General features: G+C 34.5%; 1 protein-coding gene across 8 annotated transcripts in view; it reads right to left on the bottom strand.

Annotated features, from left to right (window-relative positions):
- Positions 1-2838: 2838 nt before the first annotated feature.
- Positions 2839-27781, bottom strand: part of NBEAL1 (neurobeachin like 1) — a 181925-nt gene continuing 156982 nt past the window's right edge. For all 8 annotated transcript variants that reach the window (XM_066279146.1, XM_066279151.1, XM_066279145.1 and 5 more), the window contains 9 exons: positions 26270-26359; positions 25111-25220; positions 23149-23321; positions 21522-21616; positions 17606-17722; positions 17063-17224; positions 16268-16416; positions 14544-14679; positions 2839-10847 (listed from right to left, as the gene is read on the bottom strand). In XM_066279146.1, coding sequence (XP_066135243.1) covers positions 10746-10847; positions 14544-14679; positions 16268-16416; positions 17063-17224; positions 17606-17722; positions 21522-21616; positions 23149-23321; positions 25111-25220; positions 26270-26359 — 1134 coding nt within the window. In that variant the 3' untranslated portion in view covers positions 2839-10745. The remainder of the gene's footprint in view (positions 10848-14543; positions 14680-16267; positions 16417-17062; positions 17225-17605; positions 17723-21521; positions 21617-23148; positions 23322-25110; positions 25221-26269; positions 26360-27781) is intronic.

The raw sequence follows: 27781 nt of genomic DNA, 5'->3' as shown, positions 1-27781 counted from the left end.
TATTTCAGTGCATTTTATGATGGAACTCCATATGTGTTACCCAATATTAAAACATGGATAGCAAACCAACAATATGCCACTAGTCCTACTTTCATCAAATTGGAAATAAAATTGTTATTACAATGCTGTATTTTTTAAAATTAAAAAAAAATTTTAATTGATATTTTAGAGAGGAGGGAGGGGGAGAGAGAGAGAAAGAGAGAGAGAAAGAGAGAGAGAGAGAGAAATGGGGGGGCGGAGCCAGAAGCATCACCTAATAATAGTTGCTTCTCATATGTTCCTTGACCCAGAAAGCCCAGGGTTTCAAACCGGTGACCTCAGCATTCCAGGTCAACACTATCCACTGCGCCACCCCAGTCAGGCATAATGCTGTAATTCTCACCTCTGATCCTTTATCATTATTTCATTTGATCCCTATACCATTATAAACACTGCTATTTTACAGATAAAGTAAATGGAACCAGATAGCTTAAGTGTCTTTTTCAGTCATTGAGCAAGTTGATTGTAGAAACAAAACTTGAAGCCACATCTTTTGTTCCAGGTGCATGCCCTTTCCATTCTATCACTTTCTATTAGAGATAAATGACAATACCTCAAAATCTTTCCTAAGACAGTTGACCACAGATCAAAATTTCTATTTTCTATTGTCTCAACATATTACAATAAAAAAAGAGTAGTGACTTTAGTACTCTAGGATCTGTTGATAGTACATAAGGCAACTGTGAGAAAGTGAAAGCTGTCTTCAGAAAGAGTAAGCACTGAAAACTAAAATACTGCATTATAAATTAGTACAATTACATTGTAATTTATATATATCACACTCTTACAAACTTGTGCAAATTAATTTGCATTCTCAAGCTTATCTTTAGGATACTGATTGGGCTAAATCATGAACCATGACAATTTATCAGGGTAACTGCATCCTAAGAAAGCCTGCACATGCATGAATCTTTCTGTATCACTATAGCTCTAATTAATAATACAATTAATAAATACAAACACCTCTCATTTAATCAGTATGGGAAAATCAGTATATTTGCATACAATACAACTCTTCATATTAAAATGATTTTCAATTTTAATATAAATTTACATTGTTTTCTCAAATAAAAATTTCTCAAACTGTTATACTTAAAATAAAAGTCCCAGATGATCTGCCTATTCCTTTTAAGATGTAAAATTTGGTGAACATTGTTTTTAGGATGTCAGTGTTTCTTTTCAACCTCTTTGACACTGTACTCAAGTTCTCACATAAGCAAGTTCTCAAGTGTTTTTCCATCTGTAACTGTTCTGGGCTGAATTAAATCCATCTCCACCTTTGTTTTAATCAGCGTATCATATGCATATAAGCAATTTGGCACACAATTTTTCTTCTGAAAATTCATGATATGTTAAAGCATTTGGGCTATAAGTTAAAGTTGAATAATATAAGAAGGCACCCACTTTCAAAAAGAATTTTACATCACTAGAGCATAGATAATGAAATTCAATTTTTCTGTAGCCTACCTTTAATTCTTCGATCTCTGCAGTTACAATTGAATCACCTTTGAATGGATACAAATTTAGAAAATGTACCAAACACTATGTAGTTTCTATAAGAATTGAATATACTCAAAATCATTAAAGTTCAGTGTTGAAAAAGGTTAAAAATCATTAAAAAGAAAATTCATAAAATTTTTTAAAAATAGTTTCATTATTAACTAAATAATACATGGTAAAATATATATATAAGCTCCAGTATTACTGAGTAAAATAGATACCTCTGATGCTTGGTATGGCATTACAGACTCATGTCACAAAAGCAAGGCCCTTTTTTTTTTTTTTCTGAAGTTGGAAACGGGGAGGCAGTCAGACACACTCCCGCATGCGCCCGACCGGGATCCACCCAGCACGCCCACCAGTGGGCGATGCTCTGCCCATCTGGGGCGTTGCTCTGTTGCAACCAGAGCCATTCTAGCGCCTGAGGCAGAGGCCACAGAGCCATCCTCAGCGCCCGGGCCACTTTGCTCCAATGGAGCCTTGGTTATGGGAGGGGAAGAGAGAGACAGAAAGGAAGGAGAGGGGGAGGGGTGGAGAAGCAGATGGGCGCTTCTCCTGTGTGCCCTGGCCGGGAATTGAACCCAGGACTCCTGCACACCAGGCCGATGCTCTACCACTGAGCCAACCGGCCAGGGCCAAGGCCATCTTACTTAAGCCTGTGACTGACCTGCCTGGTACTGTCCTGTGAACTGAGCAATTTCATTAGATGAATTAATGCAGGAAGTTTCCAATTCTAGCAAACTGTCTTCAATGAAAGTGTAGAACAGTGCATAGTGGTGATAGGCTAAAGGTTAAGTGTTTATTTCTGTTGTCCAGTTACTCTGTATCTATAAGCAAAATACTAACAAGAAACTGAAACAGAGCTTGAGTTCTGTCTTATGGATTAGATTCTATTAACCTTATTGAAGGATTATATCATCATTCAGACTGTCAAAAGTTGATAAATAAAATATTTTAATTATTAAAAAAAAGTAAAATAAAATACTATCCTAATGTATTGTTTAACTACAAATGGAGATTTCTGAATTATGAACATTTCCTGGGGGGAAAAAGTGTAACCATGTTTCTGAGGTAGTTTTAAAACAAAAGGCTTAATATCTGTCATTACATATGACAAAAACTGGTCAATTGACATTATTTTCTGCACATAGGAATGCAGAAGAAATTCTGCTCATAAGAGAAAGAAACAGTGATCAATTTGCTGCTTAACAAATACTATATTCAGTTCCCTGCCTACACAGATAACTTAGTCAAGGTTAAGATGTAGTCAGACTCTATGAAATGAGAATTACAAATCAATCGAAGAAAGTAGCATCATTTTTTAATTTGATTCAAACCCATTTTCATGTACAAAGCTAGTTTATTATATACAAAATAAATGTGCAGTCTTAAAAACTGTTAGAATACAAATTTCCAAAGGACTAAAAAAAGTGCAAATTTTTCAATTATTATCTTTAGTCATGCTATACAGAAACAAGTAAAACATTAGCTCATATACACACATTGAAAAAACTTAACACAATGTAACAAAACAGACATTTTATATATTTACTTTTAAAAGGATAAGGAAGGGAAGAATGTATTGCACCAAATTAACAGTAACTTCATTGTACTAAGAATATTAATCAAAATTATTTACACATCTTTATTAAGTTTAAAACTTTCTCAACTTTAAAACCTTTTTTTGGCATACAAATATTCACTGAGTCACAGTTTGCAGTCAATAATTAGATATAAATAAGGCTTAATATTATCTCCCATGGTCCATTCCAGTAGAAAAAATGAGAAGAAACATTTATGAAAACTATATAACTTTTTGAATTAAATATTTAAATAGCAGCACAATTTGTAAGATTTTTTTTAACATGTTAATTCCAAATATTCAGCTAGCCACCTCTGACTTGATTATGTGCATGCATATATACACACATACACACACACACAAGTCACTGTCACCTTCTGTGATAACACTGAAATGCTTCTATTTAATCTGGGCCCACTGCCATAAAAGACAAAGCATTTGATATTCTTCTGTCTTAATGGATGCCCTTCTACAACAATGCATTTGATAGAAAATGACTCTCTGGCTAGCTAAACGATTACTTTTGCAATTTTTTCCTTCAAGTGTTTTAAATCAAACAGCTGGGGGAAGAAAAGCCATATGTGTTAGGAGCTTTTGAAGAGAACACACTGGCGATATGGTTTTCTAACAATTTTTCTTATGTAAAGCTAACTTAAAAACCAACCATAGCTACAAAAAATTTTGGTTACAGTATTTAGGTATCACAGAAAGCAGTGAAAAACAGAATAAAAAACAATCTAAAATATAAAAATATTTTAACAGTAAGATTTACTATAATATGCCATAATTTTGGAAGTATAGAAACTATTATAATTAAATAATTTTAGAAGTTACCTACAAAAAACAATCAAAATCTCAAAGGAAGAAATAAAGTTATTCTATTTAATCTCTATATAAAAAATAAGAGGATGAAATTGTTTTAGGTTAAGTCTGACAACTGATATCTCCTTACCAGAACTGGTTTCTAAACTGTTTATTAATATAATTTTAGTATTCTGAAGAGCAAAATAATGTCTATCAAGGGTAAGTTTTTATTCTTCAAAATGCAAAAGATGTATCTACTGAATCTGTAGGTGAGCCCACTAAATCTTAAAACACATCACTTATAGAATATAGGAAAATGTTTCCAAGAGAAGGAACATCAAAAATAGCACTTTAACATTATTTGGTACACTGGCCACCAGAGAACCTCTAGATTTAATACATACTAAATTGAAATATTACCAAAATAAAAAATTTTAAAGGTTCAATTAGATTGATTTTTTAAAAAAAGTTATATTTTAATCAAAATATATATAATTTTATTTTCCCATCTCACCTAAATCCTAACTTGCTATTCTCAAATTACAACACAACATTGAGCTAATCGCTTTGTACACTCAAAATGTTATAAAGTAATGAGATAGGTATAAGTGAAAACACACACACATACACACGCACACACAGCTCCCCCAAATTCCACTAAGAGTCTACCGTGAAAATGAATGGGTAATTCTTTCAGTGAAAAAATTGTTTTATTATTATGATAACAATTGCAAAATAAGTTTCCAAGGAAACATTAAAATTATACCATGGAAACAAATATTGAATTAGTATCTTTCTACTTGTTCTTTTCCTTTGAATTTTCAGTTCATAAGATTAAAGGCATTAAGATAAAGTTAATATAGTTAATCTGTCTCACTACAACCATTAGCTTTATAGATCAAAATTCTGCAATGTACTTAGAAATCACCTACTCACATACAACAAAAGTCAGTGAGATAATCCAAGAAGATATGTCTAAAGAATTACTACAATGTACTAGAAAAGTAATGACATAGCCACTTAAAAATTATTTATTTATTTATTGATTTTAGAGAGCGGGGGGGGGGGGGGGAGAGAAACATTAACTTGATTTTCCACCCTATCCATGCATTCATTGGCTGTCTCCTGCATGTGCTCTAACTGAGGATTGAACACACAACCTGGGTAATGGGGACAATGCTCCAACCAACTGAGCTATCCAGCCAGGGCAACACAGTCACTTTTACACAAGGTTCTAATATTGAGGAAAATAACTTAAATCCCATAATCAAAGATGGCCTTATATTACTAATGTAGCAAACTAAATCATTTCCAATATAGGCCTAATTATCTTAAATGTTAATGCTTTATTTTCTGTAAAACTAGGACTTTTCTATGAAAAATTAAAGATTATTTCCATTCAGAGATATACCCACTAAAGTAATCAGAAGTGATTAGCCAATGCTTTGAAATTAGGAAAATTTTACTGATTATTAGAACTTCAAGGTTATAAGAGATCTAATTTTACTTTTTAAATCTAATATTTTGTTATTCATGCTTTTTATTAATACTTTTAAATGTTACCCTAGTTCAAATAAGCAAATATTCACTGAAAGTCACTAGGAATAAAAACAAAAATACTTTTGAGTGCAACTATTAGTTACAAGTTTCAAATATGAAAGGTCTGAAGAGGGTTTATGATAATAATGCAACTAAAAAGGAAATTTAGTTATTTTATAGCATGCAATATAAAGAACCCATTTGAAACAAACTTAAGATAAAATGTCTCCAAGGATTATAATTAAAACTATTTTCAAATAAACCTGTGAATATATCATCTAATTTATAAAAATTAATGAATTTCTAGAGTAAGATATCTTAAGATTTAATAATCCCGAGACATAATTCATTTTACACAAGAATATCAAGTAAAGTCATACAGAACATCCAGAGTAGTGCCTAGACCTCTTTATATTTATAAAACTTCAATAAATAAGTTTGATCTGCAATATCAATTAAGAACCCTAGCCTAGGGCCTGGCTGAGTAACTCAGCTGGTTAGAGCATCGTCCTGAAGTGCCAAGGTGTGGGTTCAATCCTCACGGCACATATAAGGATCAACCAATTAAATAGGAGGAACAACAATTCAATGTTTCTCTCTCTCTAAAATCAACCAATAAATTAAAAAAATAAGAAGATACTGGCCTTGAAAAAGCTAGACTCAAAATTAAAGAAGTCAAGTATGGCTGACATTTTAATCAGATTGAAATGATGACTGATAACAATACATTGCCATTACCTAATGTCATCAGAAAAAGTACCACCAGAAGTCTGATGAAGGGAACACTCCAGAATAATGTTATACATGAAGTTTAAAACAAATCAAGTGTTGAAAAAAATAAAAAACTAAACAAATCAAGTACTGAATATATATGATAAAAGGATTAGGCAAAAAGAATATTGAGGATTGATATTTGTTGAGAGAGTGGTAAAAATGTTGAAGACTAATCACTTACTAGGAAAGAACAGTTTCAGTTGATGAGAGAAACAGTAAATAGAACAAGCTATGTGCCTGGCTGATAAAGAAAAACAGATTAAAGTTAGGGAGGGAAAAGATTATTTCATTTCTTGTATCACTCGAAAACTACATCCTGAAGACAGGTTGAAGAACTTACTCATGGAAGACAAATTTAATGCTGCATTTGACAAGACCAACCTTCACCTGCCCCCATGCTATTACATATTATGTTACTTTATATATAATATAGTCCATGAACTTGCATCATTTCCTTGGAAAGGTGATAAAGGCAATGCTACTCATTTTAAAAATATAAATATATTAAAGGAGCTAACCTCTTTAAATTCAATAAAGAGATTTCTATTAATGAATTCTTTAGTAATAATATAAAATATATTTAAAGGCAAAGACCATGAGTCTATCAGTAAATAAAAACCTGGTATTCAAGTTAAAAATATTCTTTGCCTATTCCTATTCAAGCAAAATATTATAGTCTTAGGTTATGATTCAACTTTCAAATCAAATTCTAATTAAGTATGAGGGCACACTTATTCCTTCAGAAGCATAACATTGATTTTCTATTTATTTATTTTTTCTTTTTACTGAATTTATTGGGGTGACCCTGGTTAACAAAATTATACAGGTTCCAGGGTGTATAATTCCACCACACAATATCTGTACACTGCATTGTGTGTTCATTACCCCAAGTCAAGTCTCCAGCCATCACCATTTATCCTCCCATCCCCTCCTCCACCTCCTCCCACCCTACCTCCCCCAAGGCAATCACCACACTATTGTCCATGTCCATGAGTTTTTCTCTGTTATTTTTCTTTTTTGCTCAATCCCACCATCCCCCCAAGTCCCCAATCCCCCCAACAGCTGTCATCCTGCTCTCTATCTATAAGCCTGTCTCTATTTTGCTTATTCATTCATTTTGTTCATTAGATTCCACATATGAGTGAAATCATATGGTATTTGTCTTTCTCTCACTGGCTTATTTCACTTAGCCATAATATTCTCCAAGATCATCCATTATTCTGTTGCAAGGGTAAGAATTTCCTTTTTATGGCTGAGTAGTAGTCCATTGTATAAATGTACCACAGCTTTCTTTATCCACTCATAAAACTGATTTTCAGAAACAGTTCTTTAATAATTTTTATATGCCTTATATAGAAAAAGAAGAAGCCTTAGTGATATTTCTTTCTAATGACGAGTGAATTACTTAGCATTTTCTCTCCTAGAAAAGCATGTATAATAATTAAAAAAGCACCGTGACCTAAAGAAAATTAATACTCAGAAACTTATTCATAGTTGATAGGAGCTTTGCAAGCTTAAAATAGTTTAACTACCAAGTTTCATTTTCATATACTTTCCTAATTTTCATGTCATGATCTATTTTATCTTTTCTCCTCCAAGTTTAACTAAGAAAATAATAGAATACTAATTAGAGGAGATTTGAATAAAGGCTTATAAAGCTTCTTTATTCTCTAAGTGAGCACAGCTATTATATATTTCCATACTTGACCTCCTTTCTAAAATTAAAATCATCTTATTATAAATCTCTCTACCAACAGTATGCTGAGATTTCTATTCCCAACGTCACCAGTGTCAAGAAACAAATGCAGATGAAAATTTCTGCAAAGACTTTATAACAGCCAAAATGAGATATTATATTCATTAACTAAAATGTCCACCTGTATTCCATTCTAATAATATTGTTAATATCTACCATTATACAATATAGAAACAATTTCTATGGATAGTATCTAAATAGACCAGAATCTCCCAAAGTATATCTTTCCAGTGATTTTGTCTAGTGATTTTAAATTCAGTGGGCTAAACTGCGTAAAAGAAAAATATATCGTTTAGCTAATGGGGTCCACTATATTTGCTTATTTTAATAAACTTTAGAAGTTCTGTTACTCTAGACTGTAGCTAGTATTCTCAAAGATATTCCTCAAAATTATGGGGTTTTATTTTTTGGATAGAGTAATATAAGATATAATTCCATTGCTCTGCACATCTACTGTTATTGTAGGGTAGGATATTTATTTTACTTTGAACAAAACTGCCTACTTGTGCTATAAAATGAGTATTTCTTGTTCAGTTCCTCCATCTAAAAAGCAGCAAAATAAAACACTATAAATTTAGAAATTTTCTCTTGGTAACTGAGTTAAACTTTTTGTAACTTATAAGCATCCAAAATAATTTCCAAAAACAGTATTAAAGTGACCTTAAAATAAAGCCATCCTTATACCAAAATATCTGAATAAATGAGTAAAAGAAAATTTTACAGTTTTGATTTAGAAAGGTATTCTTTTACAAATCAACATTTAAAAAACCAAAATCAATCATATTAGTTATGCTGACCTAAAAAATGTATGATAAAAATTTAAAATAGAATGAAATAAACTAACAGAAGCAATAATATCGACCTGTTTAAGACATTTCAGTACAAATTCCTGAAATCCTCAAAAAGGAAACCTTCTCATTTACATATGTTCTATTTTACAGTTGCTGCACCAATTTATTTCAGTGTTACGTACCTAAAACATAACTGCTTTTCTTTATTTACTCATTTTAGAGAGGAGGGGGAGGGGGGAGAGAGAGAGAAGAGGGGAGGAGCAGGAAGCATCAACTCCCATATGTGCCTTAACCAGGCAAGCCCAGGGTTTTGAACCAGCGACCTCAACATTCCAGGTCAACACTGTGCCACCACAGGTCAGGCTACATAACTCCTTTTTAATGAATAAAACAAGAGTATTTAAAATAGAAAGAGGATTCTTCTAGTATATAACCCTTTATTAGTTCAGACTCAGATCAAATCTATTCAAAAAGCTTCCCTATTCAGAATCCTTTACTTATAAATTTTAATCACTCATAGGGTTATAAAAAAATGGTAGCAGATACTGAGGGCAACAGGAGAGAAGAATTGCAAAGGGAATATTTTTCAAAGATTCAACTGAGATGACAATTGGATATAAGAAAATGTATGATTTGTGGAATGAAAAAGAATATTACTATTTTAATAAGCTATTAGTATGGAAAATATTCCTTTTTCCTGATTACAGACCCCTTTAAGAAAGCCATGCAACCATTCATTCCTGAAAAAATGCAATTAACACACAAAATTTTCACACAATTTCAGGAGATTTTTAAATGCCCCCAAACCTATGGAATCTCAAATTAAGGACACTTGTAGTTCTCTGACCTAACTCAAAAGATGACCTTATAAAAACACTAGGTTTAACACTATTTCTGAATTCCAAAATAAATCTATCAGCCTCTTACTATAAAATCTTGAATAATAAAGCATAATGTAATGTTTAGCTATATATAATAAAATTAATCATAATCCTAAAAGTTATACATAGCATGAAATAGAAACATGTATTTTTAAAAATTACTATATCTAAATGACTTATTTAAGTTATCCATGTCTTTTCCATTCATTCATCTATCACATGGAAGTCTTAAAAAATATTGTATATTTAGGTATCACTGCTAAGTCTTCTAATTATCAAGCGAAAACAGAGTATTTGCTCAGTAAAGAAAAAGTCAAGAAATTTTGATTTTTGCATACATAAATTGTGCTGCAAATGCTACAGAAAGGATCCAACTGTCAAAATCATAATCAGCATTTTGTTATCTTTAGTTTGTCTTATTCCTATTTAACCTTAATTATTTAAGAATAATAATACATTTCAATAAATTTTCACTAGTAATATGCTAAGTAGTAGTGGAATGAGCCAATGTATCAGTTTCAACAGTCTTATTTTCAACTTATGAAAACCTGGAATTTATACTGAGTTTTGAAAACCCAAGTATGTAACAAATTCCTTTAAAATATTACTTCCAATCAGGAGTTCCACAAGTAAATTGATTTTTAATAAAAATATGGTCAGTAAATAGGAAAATGATTAACTAAAGAATATATTAAAAGCTATGTCTCTCAACTGTCTTATCTGTACTCTTTTATTAGATATACCTTAAATATTGCTGTTTAGAATAATAAACATATTAAATCTAACTTCTTTATTTTCAGAAGTTGGAATGGACCACTAAACCTAATTAAATATATTTTCTCAAATCAATCTTAGTGCAGACCAAGAATTAGTTTATAAGATTAGATTCAATAATGTTAACCAGAAATTACAATATAACCTACGTCGTTATACACATACCAAACCAAACTTTGGTAACCCCTAAGTCATTTTCAGGGATAAAAGCCCTGATACATTTCAGAGAGCTGAGAGATGTAGTTAAAGTGACAAAGCAATAAATCAAGTTTCAGTTACCCATGAGAGAAGATGAAAATTATGAATCACTTGTAATCTTGAGTATTATATTCAGTTTCTCCAGATGAAATCTGGTTTAGTCGCTTGCTGGATCCCCACAATTTTCTAGAAAGCTGACTTGAACGCATCTGTTTAAAATAATCCAGAGAAATGAAGAATAACTGTTATTAAGAAAGAAATAAAATAAATGAAATTTACAAAGATGACATTAATTTTGGAGAAAGCAAAAAATATGTTTTACAAACAGAATCATTAATATTTTAATGACTTCTGTTTAAAAAAGATGTCTCTACATTGAATGTCTCTCAGTTGAGAATGGTCTAATACCAATGTATAAATTTTAAAATGAAATGTCCCAGTTATGTCAAAATTACCAGACTCTTACTTTATGTATTAATAACAATATATTTCACTTCATTAAAATAACTTTTTCAAATTATATTTAATCTAGCTAACAAGACATAGAGGTTTGGGGATTTTCTCTTCTTCTATGAAGTAGTATTAATGCCAATCACAAGGATAAAAAGTAAAATGTTTTGAAGAAAATAAATTTTTAATATTTGATAAAAAATTTCAGAAAGTATTTAACAGTAAAACTATATAAAGTAATTCAGAAAACAAAAGTAGCATAAATTTTTTGATGGTAAGAATTACATTTTGTCTACCATTAGATTTGTACCAATTAGCACAATTCTCAGCATATAACAATTATTAATTAAACATTAACTGAATTGGTGAATAAGTTCCCCTCTAAAAGTGCTTATACTTCCAGATAGGTTAAAAAAATGTGGGAACCATTTCTCGATCTAACTACATGATTTTTGAAATTACTTTCCCAAGTGCAATCTACTTTTTTTTTTCTTTTTCAATCACTTTTAAATGGTGATTTATCTTCCACTTTTTTAATGGTTACTTTTCTATGTACATTGTTTGGACTGATAAAAGACAAGCCTCATGAAAAGACACTGTGGCATGCATATTTTGCATTTTTGCTTCCAGATGTAGTCCCACTAATCTATTACCGCTTTACAATCCAATTTATAAACATGAATTTCATATTGACAGTATAATATAAAACATACATGTTTTAAAAATATTCATTAAGCTCTGGCTGGTTGGCTCAGTGGATAGAGCGTGGGACCAGCATGTGGGCATCCCAAATTTAGTCCCCAGTCAGGACACACATGATAAGCGACTAACTGCTTCTTTCCCCCTTCCCCTCCCCCTTCTATCTTCCCATCTTGCAGCCAGTGGCTCAGCTGGTTCAAGCGTCAGCCTTAGGCACTGAGGGATAGCTCCGTTGATTAGAGCTTCAGCCCTAGAAGGGGGCTGCGGGTGAATCCCAGTTGGGGCGTATGCAGTAGTCTATCTCCCCTCCTCTCATTAAAAAAAAAATACATACATATACACACACATATCAAGATTTTGATCTTTCAGATAAAAATATATCTTAAAATAGAAACTATTGATCTATTTAATTTCTATGCTGTCACATAGCAAGATTCTAAGTACTTGGTCATTTACTAAAAGATCATAATTCAGCTGACATATCCAAAGATGTAAAATGATAAAAAAAATACTGTTATTCAAGATCTATACACAATTCTGATTCTATGTGTTGTAGATTACCAAAATCTTTCAAGGAGGACAAAAATTTTATTTGGTAAATATTACATAACGTTGATTTAGGCCTATATGAAGCTATTTAGGTATTTTTGTCATTATCAATTTTTTTTTAAATGGCATATATAGTCATTTCATTTGTAAAACTTCAGCAAAATAAAAAACTGACAAATCACTTAAGGTCTGGGGGAAGGCAGGAAAATTTAAAAGGCACTTGAATAAATCACAGAAAGTAAAGCCTATTCAAGGAGTAAAGTCTGAGCAGAGTTCTTAAATAATCTCAATAGTACAGGGCAAGAGGGCAGAATTTATTTGGGAAATTTATTAATCAAGAAACTATTAATGTTGAGTGAAAAAATGCTTAAAATGTTTTGACTACAAGTGAAATACCAAAATAAAGACCTACTGACATTGGGAGACTTTACATATGTTGTCACTTTAATAAAACCTCTCTTTTGTTTAAAATATTCTAAAAAAGGGTATGACTAATGAAATCTTAAAATATTATGAAACTAAAAGGTTCCTAAGATTTCTGATAGGTTTACTGTAACCACTGACAGTGTGTTATACAGTAATGTCTTCTCTTGAAATAACTGCTATTGATGTCATATTTTAGATTTCTCAAGAAAGACTAACAGTATCAATAAAAATTTATAATGCTTAATATAATACAATTTAACAATAAATTTTCTAGAAGAATCATTAAATTGCTTGGAGTGCCTGCTACTAAGTTTTCTTTCCTTTTTCTTTTTTTTTTTTTGTGGCAGAGACAGAGAGAGTCAGAGAGAGGGACAGATAGGGACAGGAAGGGAGAGAGACGAGAAACATCAATTCTTCGTTGCGGTTCCTTAGTTGTCCACTGATTGATTTCTCATATATTCCTTGACCAGGAGGCTACAGCAGACTGAGTGACCCCTTGCTCGAGCCAGCGACCTTGGGCTCAAGCTGGTGAGCCTTGCTTAAACCAGATGAGCCCGCGCTCAAGCTGGCAACCTCAGGGTCTCGAACCCGGGTCCTCTGCGTCCCAGTCCGATGCTCCACTGTGCCACCGCCTGGTCAGGCCTAAGTTTTCTTAAGAACAGAGTTAGATTTATGATATCTGAATATTTACAAATTGATGAACTATTGGGAAATAAATTTATAATCATGTGAAATTCATTGAGAATCAGGACATTATATGGGGATATTTGTAGTTCTGAATAAAAAAATAATGCTTTTACAAAAGAACTGATATACAGTCATGCTGGGTATTTGCTGAAATATAGCTTTATACAGATTTATCACTGCATGTTCTTGAACTTCAATAAATGGAATCATTCAGTATGTGCTCTTTTATGTTTATCTTCTTTCCTAAGCATAATAATTTTTAATATTATGCTGTTACATGTTTCAAGAGTTCATTCCTATTGTTGCTGGGAAGTATTCCATTATACAATTATCCTAAATTTATTTACTTCTTTGTTGACAGACATTTGAGTTATTTCCAATTTGCAATGATTATAAATAAACCTAATATAAAAAAAAATTCATTTTATTGTTTGAGTCTATATTTAATTTTTTATGGAGGCTTTTATGTACTAAAAATCTAAGAAGTGGTCTTGAGTCCAGATTTGGAAAGACAGAGAACTGTTTTATTCATATAGAGTGACAGATAGAAACTGCCAAATGTGTGCTTTCAATTTTATCATAAGTATCACTCTTGAATACTAACTTTAACCCCTTTTTATTTATTGCTCTTTGAAAAATATTTTTTAAATTTGTGTATCCATAACAGATTATTTTTAAATCAGCTGGAATGAAGGAGAACCAAAGGAATCCCCCACAGTGCAGAAAATGAAATTCTTTTTTTAATATTTTTTTTTTTAATAAGAGAGAGGGATAGACAGGGACAGACAGACAGGAATGGAGAGATGAGAAGCATCAATCATTAGTTCTTTGTCACGGGCTGCAACACCTTAGTTGTTCATTGACTGCTTTCTCATATGTGCCTTGACCGTGGGCCTTCAGTAGATTGAGTAACCTCTTGCTTGAGCCAGCAACCTTGGGCTCAAGCTGGTGAGCTTTTGTTCAAACCAGATGAGCCTGCGCTCAAGCTGGCAACCTCGGGGTCTCGAACCTGGGTCTTCCGCATCCCAGTTGGACGCTCTATCCACTGGGCCACCGCCTGGTCAGAAAAAATGAAATTCTTAATTGGGCTTTACCTCAGCTGGCTTGCCAACACCCACTACAATCAATTTGCCATCTTCTAATCCTACAAGAATATGGCTGTATTCTTTGGTCACACAAATACAGTGAATAGGCAATCGCATGGCTAATGGGGTGATGCTGAGATTCAAACTAGAAGAGAAAAACAAAAAAACACAAAATTACACGAATATATGATATAACAGATTCTTAGAATTTTATACCTGGACATTAACTTAATGATAATCTAGTTCTGAATTCTAGTTTTACAGATGTGGGCTTTAGGTTCAGAAAATCTGAGTGCCTCACCCAAGGGTCTACATTTATAGCAATACTTAAAATACTTAATAGATCTTTTCTTTATTTTCAACATCTGTTTTTCTTCTAACCATATATATGAACTCTCACTAAATAATTTTTATCCTGTTGATTAACAACAAGTTAAAGTTAAATATAAAGGGCAAAAGCTCAAAAAGTATCTGTGTAAGGGGCAATAAAATTGGTCTATTTACTCTGTTTTAAAAGATATAACATAAAACATAAACAGAATACAAAATATAATAAAAATAATATATATTTAAAATGTGAAATAAAACATAACCTACCATTATGGAAAATGCCCACAGCTTTTATAATTAGAGTTTAAAGAAGAAAAATATGAAAAGAGAAGATGTTCGTATAGAAGTGATTCAGATTGAATGCAATAAGATAAAATATCTTGGATCAGAAAATAATTTATAAAAAAAGTTTTTGGAAAAGCTACGATAGTTTGAGAAATATAAAAAAGCCACAAGTTTTTTATAAAGAGAAAAAAGAATGTATGTGGGCATATAGGAAACTTAAAATATACCACTATTCAAACATCCTTCTCATTCACTGCATTAAAAAAATCAAGAAACTCCACTAATTTTACTCCCCCCACTCAATCATTAGCAGATATAATGGCCTTAAAAATACTTTGGTTTGTGGCCCTGGCCGGTTGGCTCAGTGGTAGATCGTCAGCCTGGTGTGCAGGGGTCCTGGGTTCGATTCCCAGCCAGGGCACACAGGAGAAGCGCCCATTTGCTTCTCCACCTCTCCCCGTCTCCTTCCTCTCTGTCTCTCTCTTCCCCTTCCGCAACCGAGGCTCCATTGGAGCAAAGATGGCCCGGGCACTGTGGATGGCTCCTTGGCCTCTGCCCCAGGTGCTAGAGTGGCTCTGGTCGCAACAGAGCGACCCCCCCCTCCCCCGGGAGGGGCAGAGCATCGCCCCCTGGTGGGCAGAGCGTCACCCCCTGGTGGGCGTGCCTGGTGGATCCCGGTCGGGCGCATGCGGGAGTCTGTCTGACTGTCTCTCCCCGTTTCTAGCTTCAGAAAAATACAAAAAAAAACACAAAAAACTTTGATTTGTTTTGCCACAATTAAAAAATATTTTTTTTAAACCTTAATTTTAGTTTGTAGAAATTCAAACTGTAATTGGACAAATTTTCAAATCCATAATCCAGGGTTGGCACTTCCTGGCTATTAGAAAAAATGTTTTAAATTGTGGAAAAATACACATTTAAAAAATGTGCATCTAAATTTCATTTACTAATCCAGGAATACATTCTCTTCCCCATTTTTTTTCATAGTTGCCAAATAAGACATGCTCATAATAAATGATAAACCAAAAGATTAGAAATCTTAGATTGCTGATTTTCACTGTAGGCTGAAAATATTACCACCTTTTTAAAGCGACACATCAATCATTCTTATAATTTACCTGTGGAGATCTCTTATAGACAGGAAACCCTGTAAACTGCCTATGACAATGTGTTCTCCAATTACGCATATATCTGATACTTGTTCTTTCAGGACTTGAGACCCCAGATACCTTCCATTTACAGAAAACAGATGCAATGCATTCTTATCCTGCAAGATTAGATGAAGAAAATTTTAATAGTCTCAATTTAAAACACTTTTAATGTTGTTAATTAAAACTTCTAACAGAATAATTATTGGGTTTAAAATGTTGGAATAAACACATATTTAAAGAGAAACTGTGCAGATAATATTAAAGTGATTTCAAATCAGATTGCCAAATAAATAAATATTAAATAAGAACTCTTACTCTTCCATAAGAATTAAAATCTCTTCCAGTCCAAAAGAGCCTCTACATTCTTAAAACAAAAACAGATTCTCTTAATTTTAAAAAGCTTTGTCACTCAAAGTAAACATATAAAATTCATGGCTTGACTATTTATACCCTGCCTGTGCAAAAAGAATTTAATTGTATTATGATTTTCATGTAAGCTTATTAAGACCCACATAATTAGAAATTATTTTTGAAATCAAATACAAGCCAATAATATCCCTAAAAATAAAATACAAACAGAAGGTCAATATTGTGATAGGGTAAGGTGATGGAAAAGAATGAATAAATTGAATGATAGAAGAAAAACATTCCTTTTAAAACATGCCTTTCTTTCCCTCCTCAAAATGCTTCATCTATACAACGTAGGAAGGAAAAGACAAGCTTATAAATAGTATAGCCCAATTACATGAAAAAGTTAGATACCTTGAGAGTGGACTTTTCTTCAATGCTGGAGTAGATGACAATATGTCCTTCCCAAGATATAGCCAAATTGGGAATGGTCAGGAGCAGAGAACTCTCACAGGGTGGCCGTAAAGTCCTCATGTACTGACCTTTCTGAACACTATGTATAATCACAGTGCCGTCCTACACGCAGAAAATATTAGAGAATGAAAAAGACAAAGAAAACCAAAATAGAAACTAAAGTGGGCTGGATAAAAAAATGTGGGGAAGAAACTGAAAATGATTACTCCACAAAGAACATATATGTACCTTAAAAAAATTCCAAACTTAAAATTTCACATAGTATTTTACTTCATAAAGTGGCTGACTACTCTTAACTGATAAGACCAGTAAATTTCCAAAACAGAATTGACCCTTTAATTTTGTTCTTTCTACATTTCTCTACTTTTGCAAAGTCCTACATAGTATAAAATTTCTTTAGTTTATCAATTCCCCTACATAAAATTTAAATATAAATATTGCTTCTAAATTTATAGAAAAAATAAGCATTTAAAAAAATCTTACCCTTGATCCTGACACTGCCATGTCTAGCTCAGTGCTGATGCCAACACTTAACACCTCATCAGTGTGTCCGTACAGAATCTGAAAGGGTTTAGATGCTAGGCCCACAGGAACGCCTCCCTAGTATTAAAAAAGAAAAGCAAAGTTAATTTTCTTGTAGGCTACTTTTTATTAAAGGTTTATGCTGTATTTAAACTGTCTAATTGCATATTAACATTGCGACTAGTTCCTACCACTGATTTCTGTTTACACTACTCATTCTTGTTTCTTCTTGGGTTCTCAAATAATTCTCCATTTTTGGTAGCTCAAAAACTATCAATATTTTCAAAATTGATTATTTTGGACTAATAGGTACAGTGCTTGCCCTTTTCATCTACAGATTTATTCTCCCTTTACTTCAAAGAAGCTTTCTGTATATTTCTCATTTATTAGAATACCTAATTCCAGGGACATCAATTATATGCTGACTTGTGTGACTTCTAAAGCACGCTTGAGCATGGGATTATAGACATGACCCCATGATCGCTGACTTGAAGCCCAAGGTCGCTGACTTGAGCAAGGGGTCACTTGCTCTGCTGTAGCCCCCTGGTTAAGGCACATACGAGAAAGCAATCAATGAACAACTAAGGTGCTGCAATGAAGAACTGATGCTTCTCATCTCTATCTCTTCCTGTCTGTCTGTCCCTATCCATCCCTCTCTGTCTCTGACTTTGTCACACACCCACAAAAAAAAGACAGGGAAGCTCACTGTTAATTTTCTTACCTTACTATATTAGCTAATAATATAATAGGATAAGAAAATGAAATAATTAGTATATTGGAGAAGCTTTTTAAAAAAACCTTTATTTTCAGATCATCTCATTATCAAAAAAGCCAAGAAATACCAGTAATTATGATATCTGGGTAAAAGGATTTGGTGAAACAATTAGTTACAAATAAATGTACAGAAATTAAAAGCTTTTTCAATAATAGTGATTAGAAATAAAAGTGATTATGGCCTGACCAGATGGTGGCCCAGTAGATAGAGCACCAGACTGGGATGCAGAGGACCCAGGTTTGAAACTCCGAGGTCGCGGGCTTGAGCGTGGGCTCATCTGGTTTGAGCAACGCTCACCAGCTTGAGCCCAAGGTCACTGGCTTGAGCAAGGGGTCACTTGCTCTGCTGTAGCCCCTCAGCCAAGGCACATATGAGAAAGCAATCAATGAACAACTAAGGAACCTCAACGAAGATTGATGCTTCTCATCCCTCTCCCTTCCTGTCTGTCCCAATCTGTACCTCTCTCTCTCTCTCTCTCTCTGTCCCTGTCACACAAAAAAAGATTCTAAAAATCCCACCAGAATAGTAATATGAATATGATAATTAGAAGTAAATATAGGCCCTGGCCGAGAAGCTCAGTTGGTTAAAGTGTCATCCCAATATGGCAAGGTTGTGGGTTTGTTACTGTCAGGGTGCATACAAGAATCAACCAATCACAACACGAATAAATAGAACAAATTGATGTTTCTCTCTTTTTTTCTCTCTCTGATTCTCTCCCTCCCTCTCTATCTAAAAATCAATAAATATTTTTAAAAGAAGTAAATATATAGAAGTACAGAACCTAAATTTAAAAATATTATCAAAACTTTGGCCCTAGCTGGTTGGCTCAGTGGTAGAGCATGGGCCTGGAACATGGATGTCCAGGATTTGATTCCCAGTCAGGACAAACGGAAGTGACCATCTGCTTCTCTGCCCCATCCCCTCCCCCTTATCTCTCTCTCTCTCTCTCTTCCCCTCCTGCAGCCATGGCTTGACTGATTCAAGGGCATCAGCCCAGGGCTCTGAGGATGGCTCCGTGGAACCCCCTTGGGTGCTAAAAATAGAGCTCAGTGGGAGCATGGCTCAAGATGTGTGGCAGAACACTGGTCCTAGACGGGGGTGGGGTGGGGGGAGTGGGGGGTGGTGTTTGCCAGGAGGATCCCAGTGTAGACTCATGAGGCAGCCTATCTCTCTCTTTCCCCTCTTCTCACTTGAAAAAGAAGAAAATAAATACAATAAAATTTAAAAAATTATTGAAGGACGTGAAACAAATATGATATGACATTTCTGGATAAGGATAATTATAAAAATGTCAACACAAACCAAATAACACAAAATTGAATATGATTATATTAAAACTAAACTGGAGTGTTTTAAGGAGGATATAGTTCAAATATTATTTTTTCTTTATCTTTTTTTCATTTTAGTGAGAGAAGGGGAGGCAGAAAGAGGTGCCTGCATGCATCCTGACAGGGATCTACCTGGCAAGCTCACTAGGGGGCCCTTGCTCCATTGCAACAGAAGTCATTTTTTAGTGCCTGAGGCGAGGCCATGGAGCAATCCTCAGCGCCTGAGCCAAACCAGCCATGGCTGTGAGGGACGAATAGAGACAGAGAGAGAAGGGGGAGGAGTGGAGAAGCAGATAGTTGCTCCCCCTGTGTGTTCTGACCAGGAATCCAACCCGGGACTTCCACATGCCGGGCAGACACTCTACCACTGAGCCAACAGGCCAGGGCCCAAATATTTTTAAAGCTTATATGGAAGAGTAAGTTAACACCTCTATCACATAACATAATCATTTTGCAATACATAAGTGTATCATATTATCACACTGTACACCTTAAATTTACATAACGTTATATGTCAATTATACAGTAATAAAGCTAGAAAAAACATTTAAAAATTTTTTTTTCTTTTTTTTTTACAGAGAGAGAGAGTCAGAGAGAGGGATAGACAGACAGGAACGGAGAGATGAGAAGCATCAATCATTAGTTTTTCGTTGCGCCTTGCAACACCTTAGTTGTTCATTGATTGCTTTCTCATATGTGCCTTGACTGCAGGCCTTCAGCAGATCGAGTAACCCCTTGCTAGAGCCGGTGACTTTGGGCTCAAGTTGGTGAGCTTTTGTTCAAACCAGATGAGCCCGCACTCAAGCTGGCGACCTCGGGGTCTCGAATCTGGGTCCTCCACAGCCCAGTCCGACGCTCTATCCACTGCACCACTGCCTGGTCAGGCAAAACATTTTAAATCTTAAATAAAATAAATAAAAATTTATATGGGAGAATAAAAACTCATATAAATGGCTGAGAATATTTTTTAAAAAAGAATATACAGTGAGGGGGTATTTGCCTTACCAAATATTAAATTACTAAAATGAAAACACTTTGGTGTTGACCAGAAATAGATAATGTAAAAGAATGAGTAATCTAGAAAAAGGTCCAATTTAGTGGGTAACATTTATGCTGTCATAAATGACCTTCTGCTCACATGTAAACAAAATCATGTATTTTACAGTCAAAATTGTTATAGAATCATATAAAATACAGAATATATAGATCATAAAATATGTTCATATATTGTATATATTATACAACATAGAATAATTAATTACCAGTGAATTAAAGATTAAAATATAAAGCAATAAAACAAAAAGTATTATAAGAGGATTTTTAGTTAATATTTTTATAAATTTGGAGTGGAGAAAGCCCATTAAGGAAAAAATCCAGAAGCTATAAATACAAAAGATACTTCCTTGAACCAACATTATATGAGAGTACAATACAGTTGATAAAAATTACAAATCTATAATTTCTATAGTAGTCCCACTGAAAGGAAAATAAGAATATTATGTTGATAGGAAAGAAAAATAACTCTTCCTGGAAGAGGTTAACAAGGAGGGGTTTTGGAAAGTAATAGTGGATTAAAATGTCAAGCATCAGACAATAAACATAGGGAGAAATTTGGTGATTGGGGACAGGACAGAATGGGGGTAAAAGAATGCAAAGGAGCTCAAATGATAATTCATTCGATGCCAGACAACAATTCACTATTCTATGAGAACATCGCAACAGTATCCCCGGGGTGAATCTCTGATCTAAACAGAGTATTTAAATGTACAACTACCTGTTGTGTTATTTGCCATATCATACATGTAGTATCTCTGGAACCCGAAATCAAATGTATTCCACAGTAATCTGTAGCTAAACAGGTCACAATATCTGTAAGGGGAAAAAAATTTAATAAAATAGTTTGGTTTTGTTGGAACAAAACAGTGTAAATTTAGTTTATGCTCAAACTATTACTAAATCAGTTCTTACAGAGAGAAATATAGGATTGGCATTGGAAAAGCATCGGTAAAGAGTGACCGAAAAGTAGCAGTATTAAAGTCACAGAAGAGAGCTTTCTCTGAGGCCACCACTCTTTGAGGGTAGAGTGTAGGCATGGGGAGAGGGAATGCCTGTCAGACACCTGGCAGGAGGTCTGGCAGCCTAAAACGAAGTCAGTATATTCTCACATACTTCTCTGCTCTCTCATCTCATTCACTTTCTACTCCCACTGGGGAACTGCAATCCTAATATAATGTGGAATCTTAACCAACATAGTACATATCACACCGTAAATTTAAAATACATTTTTCCTAAATTGTAACAACCTGAGTGAAGTGACATCCTAGAAGTCACTGGTACAGAATTAGTAGCAGACTCCATTCCCTTTCCTGTTAGATCTGTTAGGGAAATCTCTACTTGTTTTCTTCTATATTAAAGACTGAGACACTAAGAAGTACCAGGTTAAAGAACATTTAACAATTTTACCTCTTTCATGTTTTACTATTAACAAACTAGGACAGTTGATGAGTTATGCAACTATGACAGATTTTTTTTTTTACCATTTTGCTATCAACCAATTTTGTGTGTGTATGTGACAGAGAGAGGGGACAGATAGGGACAGACAGCAAGGCAGAGAGATGAGAAGAATCAATTCTTTGTTTCAGCATCTTAGTTTTTCACTGATTGTTTTCTCTTTTGTGCCTTGACTATGGGACTACAGAAGAGCGAATGACCCCTTGCTTAAGCCAGCCAACTTGGGCTTCAAGCCAGCGACCATGGGGTCATGTCTATGATCCCACACTCAAGCCAGTGACCCCATACTCAAGATGGTGAGCCCGTGCTCAAGCCAGATAAGCCTGTGCTCAAGACAGAGAAGCCTGCTATCTCGAGGTTTTGAACCTGGGTCATCTGCGTCCCAGTCCAACGCTCTATCCACTGCACCGTCTGGTCAGGTTCTATCAATCAATTTTCTTAAAAAAGACTTAGCGACTTAGCCTGCCTGACCTGTGGTGGCGCAGTGAGTAAAGTACAGACCTGGAACACTAAGGCTGCCAGTTTGAAACCCTGGGCTTGACTGGTCAAGGCACATATGGGAGTTGATGCTTCCTGCTCCTCCCCTCATCTCTCTTTTGCTCTCCTCTCTCTAAAAATAATAAGTAAAATCTAAAAAAAAAAAAAAAGACTTAGCCTATCATCTTTAAGACATTATAAAACTATATTTAATTTATATGGTGCTTAATATAACCAAAATATATTGGGCCCTCTTAAGGCATATAATAGTCGTAACACCGCTCTATCTAAAAGTTCACCAGCTTCAAAGGTAGAATGTAATGTTTTTTACTTCAAGGAGTATGAACTACATTTATAGATAGGAAAAACAGATAAATTTTTCTGTTTTGGAGGGAAAAAAAGTTAATGCTTACCCATATGTCTGATGTTGTGTGAAATAATTTTGCCTTTTGTAAGTGACATCACTTGAATGCTATTATCCCAGTGTCCAGCACTGAAAAGCAACTTCGCATCATGTGATACTATAAATAGCTTAGAAGTGATCTCCAGCCCTGGAGCAAAAGGACCATTCAGACTACGCTGCGTTCTGTAAACACAATTAAATATTAGACTTTTCCTTCAAAGGTCACTTACACTTAACCATGTTCTAACATCTCTAAAAGGAAATAAAATATAAGGCTGTTAAACCTTCAATTTGAAATGTCTAATAAATGATAAAGTCTTTCAGAAAATACATTGATTGTACTTTATTATAATTTTCATAAAATGTTTTATATAACAAAGTCTCAGGGCTTAAGCATAAAGAAATTGAGATTGGTTAAAGATTTAAATCTTGCTTTCTCAAAGCTAATTAGTAAGACTATCAATTCTCTAACTAGAGGCCACACAGTATGGGGTGGGCAAAAGTAGGTTTACAGTTGCAATACATAATATCGGATAAACAATAATACAAGAATAAACTCTGTCTTTATTTGTAAACTGCAAACCTACTTTTGTCCACCCTGTATAAAGAAAAGACAGTATATAACAGGACCAGGAAAGTCGGCAATAAACTGAAGCTAGGGATCTACGACACAGGCAGATAAATGTGTACCTAACAATACCCATGAAGATGATTTTCCATTTCAACCAAAGAAAGTATATGGGCTTCTCCTGCTTCCCACTAAAATACCTGTGCACTTAGCTAATCTAAATTCTGCAAAAGACACAAAGAAGTGATTATACTTCAGTATGTGTTACAGAAAACGAGGGCCGACTCAGACACTTCAGCTACAGACCTTTATTATTCAATGTTAGTTTGCTGAAGGTGTGCTTTGTGCAAAACACAATAGTACTAAGTCTCTACACGGGATAAAAAGGAAAGGACGGGCCCTGGCCTGCTGGCTCAGCAGTAGAGCATCGGCCCGGCAAGTGGAAGTCCCGAATTCAATTCCCGCTCAGGGCACACAGGAGATGCGCCCATCTGCTTCTCCACCCCTCCCCCTCTTCTTCCTTTCTGTCTCTCTCTCCCCCTCCTGCAGCCAAGGCTCCATTGGAGCAAAGTTGGCCCGGGCGCTGGGGATGGCTCCATGGCCTCTGCCTCAGGTGCTAGAATGGCGCCAGCCGCAAAGGAGCAATGCTGCAGATGGGCGGATCTTGGTCCAGCGTATGCAGGAGTCTGCCTGGCTGCTTCCCTGCTTCTAACTTCAGAAAAAAAAAAAAAAAAAAAAAGGACATTGCCCTAATAAACAAATAGCTATAACAACTCAAGAGTAAGCAAAATATCACCTGAATTTAGAATGTAACCTTTGGATATTTTAAAAGATAACTAAGGTAAATATTAAGTCTTATTAAATAAAAACATTGAATCATAACTGTAGATATTATTGTAAAATAAAGATAAAATTAAGCCTAAAAACTATTCCTAATAATTTTTGCTTTTATAATGGTATAATACAGTGGTTGGCAAACTCATTAGTCAACAGAGCCAAATATCAACAATACAACGATTGAAATTTCTTTTGAGAGCCAAATTTTTTAAACTTAAACTATATAGGTAGGTACATTCCTTATCGAGGTAGTGTCCGCACGTGGTATTATGTGGAAGAGCCACACTCAAGGGGCCAAAGAGCCGCATATGGCTCGTGAGCCGCGGTTTGCCGACAATTAGTATAAAAGAAACTTTGTCATTAGGCCAATATCATATTGGGAAGGAAAAAAAGGAAGAAAAGAGGGAGGAAAATAGGAAAGGAAGAAAGAAAAGACCAAAGGAGAAAAGAAAATCTGAATGTCTACGGTATTACTTTCAAAAATGAATAAACCAATCAATCAATCTAGTTGTTTTTCGTGGCAATAAGGTACTATACATAATTTGCTTTAAATGTTCATTTACTTACTTTGGATTTGTCACAGTTTGATCCTTGATGAATGTAAAGTAATTAGAAATGCTTCTGTCATAAGGCAGCCATCCATGGGTTCCAATAACATAATTCATGCTTACTGTTACCTAGAAACAAATATATAAAGATGAAAATTAAATGAAAGATTTAAAAAAGCAATAGAGAATAACAAAATGCTCACATGATGTTAGCACTCTCATTTAGGGAAAGACGCAGCATTGTGTACTTAAAACGTGAAACTTATTAAGAAAGTCTAAAATAATTTAAATGGAAAAAGTTATTTATTTCAAGAAAAGTCCATTGTATCCTTCTTTTTTTTTTTTTACAGAGACAGAGGATCAGAGAGAGGAATAGACAGGGACAGACAGACAGAAATGGAGAGAGATGAGAAGGATCAATCATTTGTTTTTGGTTGTGACACCTTACTTATTCATTGATTGCTTTCTCATATGTGCCTTGACCGCGGGCCTTCTGCAGACCGAGTAACCCCTTGCTCGAGCCAGCTGCCTTGGGTCCAAGCTGGTGAGCTTTGTTCAAACCAGATGAGCCCACACTCAAGCTGGCGACCTGTGGTCTTGAACCTGGGTCATATGCATCCCAGTCCGATGCTCTATCTACTGCGCCACCGCCTGGTCAGGCGTATCTTTCTTTAGAGAGATTATTTTCCTCATAATTTCTCAGTTTATTAGCAGGTATTAGTTGGCAGTCAGAAATAATTAAGGGCCAAGTCTTACCCTAAAATATGATCTATATCACTTAGAACATGAATCAGAAGTAAAACTTATGAATTGTTAAAATATCCCTTCTTAGTCATAGTCCCTCTGCTGAACCCCTCAACCCCTGTCAAGGCACATGTAAGAAACTAAGGTGCTACAATAAAGAATGGATGCTTCTCATCTTTCTCCCTTCCTGTCTGTCTGTCCCTATCTGTCCCTCTCTCAATCTCTGTCTGTCACTAAATAAATAAATAATAAAATAATAAATAAACAAATTACACTAACTACTTAAATTAAAACCTGTGTAAATGGAAAACACATTTTTATACTTGGTCAAATTCTATAAAATTTTTCACTATATTTTTTTAAATGGCTTAAACAGTTTTTTATTTTCTCATTTTTTTTGGTATGGCAGTGTGAAAAATTATAAATCAACTTACCAGTAACTCTGGACTGCCTTGAGACATAAAAGAACGAGACTGATTTTTGGGGATAATGGCCATTATTAGTGGAACACCATCACTAATTCCCTATAAAACAAAAGACAGAGGTTTAGTGGCAGATTCTGCTTATCTTTGTTAGTCAAAAACTACTGAAAATTTGTATTTTTTTAAACAAGAGCAAACCATATGTTATAGCATTTTATTCCATAAAAACACATCATCATTTAATTTAAAATGTAGAAAACAAATTACACACCATGTTTGAACGGCGTATTTGAAACTTCTGAAACCCATCACCTCCTATTCCACTACTCTGTTATTAAAAGAAATGTAAATGTCAAGGAGCATTAATTATTTAGGATCTTTCCAATTCACTAGCCACACTGACATGAATATAAAGTAGAAAAATATAGACCATATAAAAGTCAAATGAGAAAACTTGTTATATATATATACACATATATTATATATACATATATTATATATACTATATATATATATATATTTTTTTTTTTTTACAGAGACAGAGAGAGAGTCAGAGAGAGGGATAGAGAGGGACAGACAGACAGGAACAGAGAGATGAGAAGCATCAATTATTAGTTTTTCATTGCACATTGCGACACCTTAGTTGTTCATTGACTGCTTTCTCATATGTGCCTTGACCTCAGGCCTTCAGCAGACTGAGTAACCCCTTGCTCGATCCAGCAACCTTGGGTCCAAGCTGGTGAGCTTTTGCTCAAACCAGATGAGCCCATGTTCAAGCTGGCGACCTCAGGGTCTTGAACCTGGGTCCTCAGCATCCCAGTCCGATGCTCTATCCACTGTGCCACTGCCTGGTCAGACAAAACTGGTTATATTTTAAAGAAATTTCCTTTTGGGCTTCTTTAAAAAAAAATCGATTCCATTAACTGAGCCATCCCTGAAAGCTACAATAGAACGAGAAAATAAAGACAGTCCTCAGAAAACATCTCCCATTAGCTTATTCCAAGGTGAAGAACAGTGATTAGAACTAAGACTGTTGATATGATAATAGTTCATAAAATATATCTAACATTGTGTGTGTGTGTGTGTGTGTGTGTGTGTGTGTGTGTGTGTGTGTGTATGACAGAGACAGAGAGGGATAGATAGGAACAGACAGCAAGGGGAAGAGATGAGAAGCATCAATTCTTCATTGAGGCATCTTAGTTGTTCATTGATTGCTTTTTCATATGTGCCTTGACTTGGGGGCCACAGAGGAGTGAGTGACCCCTTGCTCAAGCCAGTGACCTTGGGATCAAGCTGGTGAGCCTTGCTCAAACCAGATAAGACCGCACTCAAGTCCATGACCTCAGAGTTTTGAACCTGGGTCCTTTGCGTCTACTTTGACGCTGTATCCGCTGTGCCACCGCCTGGTCAGGTTACCTAATGTTTTGTTAGGAAAATTATAACCTAACATCATTGGTATTTATATATATGTACTATGTGCCAGGTGCTATTCTACAAGCTTTATATGAACTAAATAATGAATTA

This window comes from Saccopteryx bilineata, chromosome 5 (assembly GCF_036850765.1).
Source record: "Saccopteryx bilineata isolate mSacBil1 chromosome 5, mSacBil1_pri_phased_curated, whole genome shotgun sequence".
Taxonomy (NCBI): Eukaryota; Metazoa; Chordata; class Mammalia; order Chiroptera; family Emballonuridae; genus Saccopteryx; species Saccopteryx bilineata.
The sequence above is the reverse complement of the archived record's forward strand: the minus strand, read 5'-3'. Positions and strand labels throughout refer to the sequence as shown.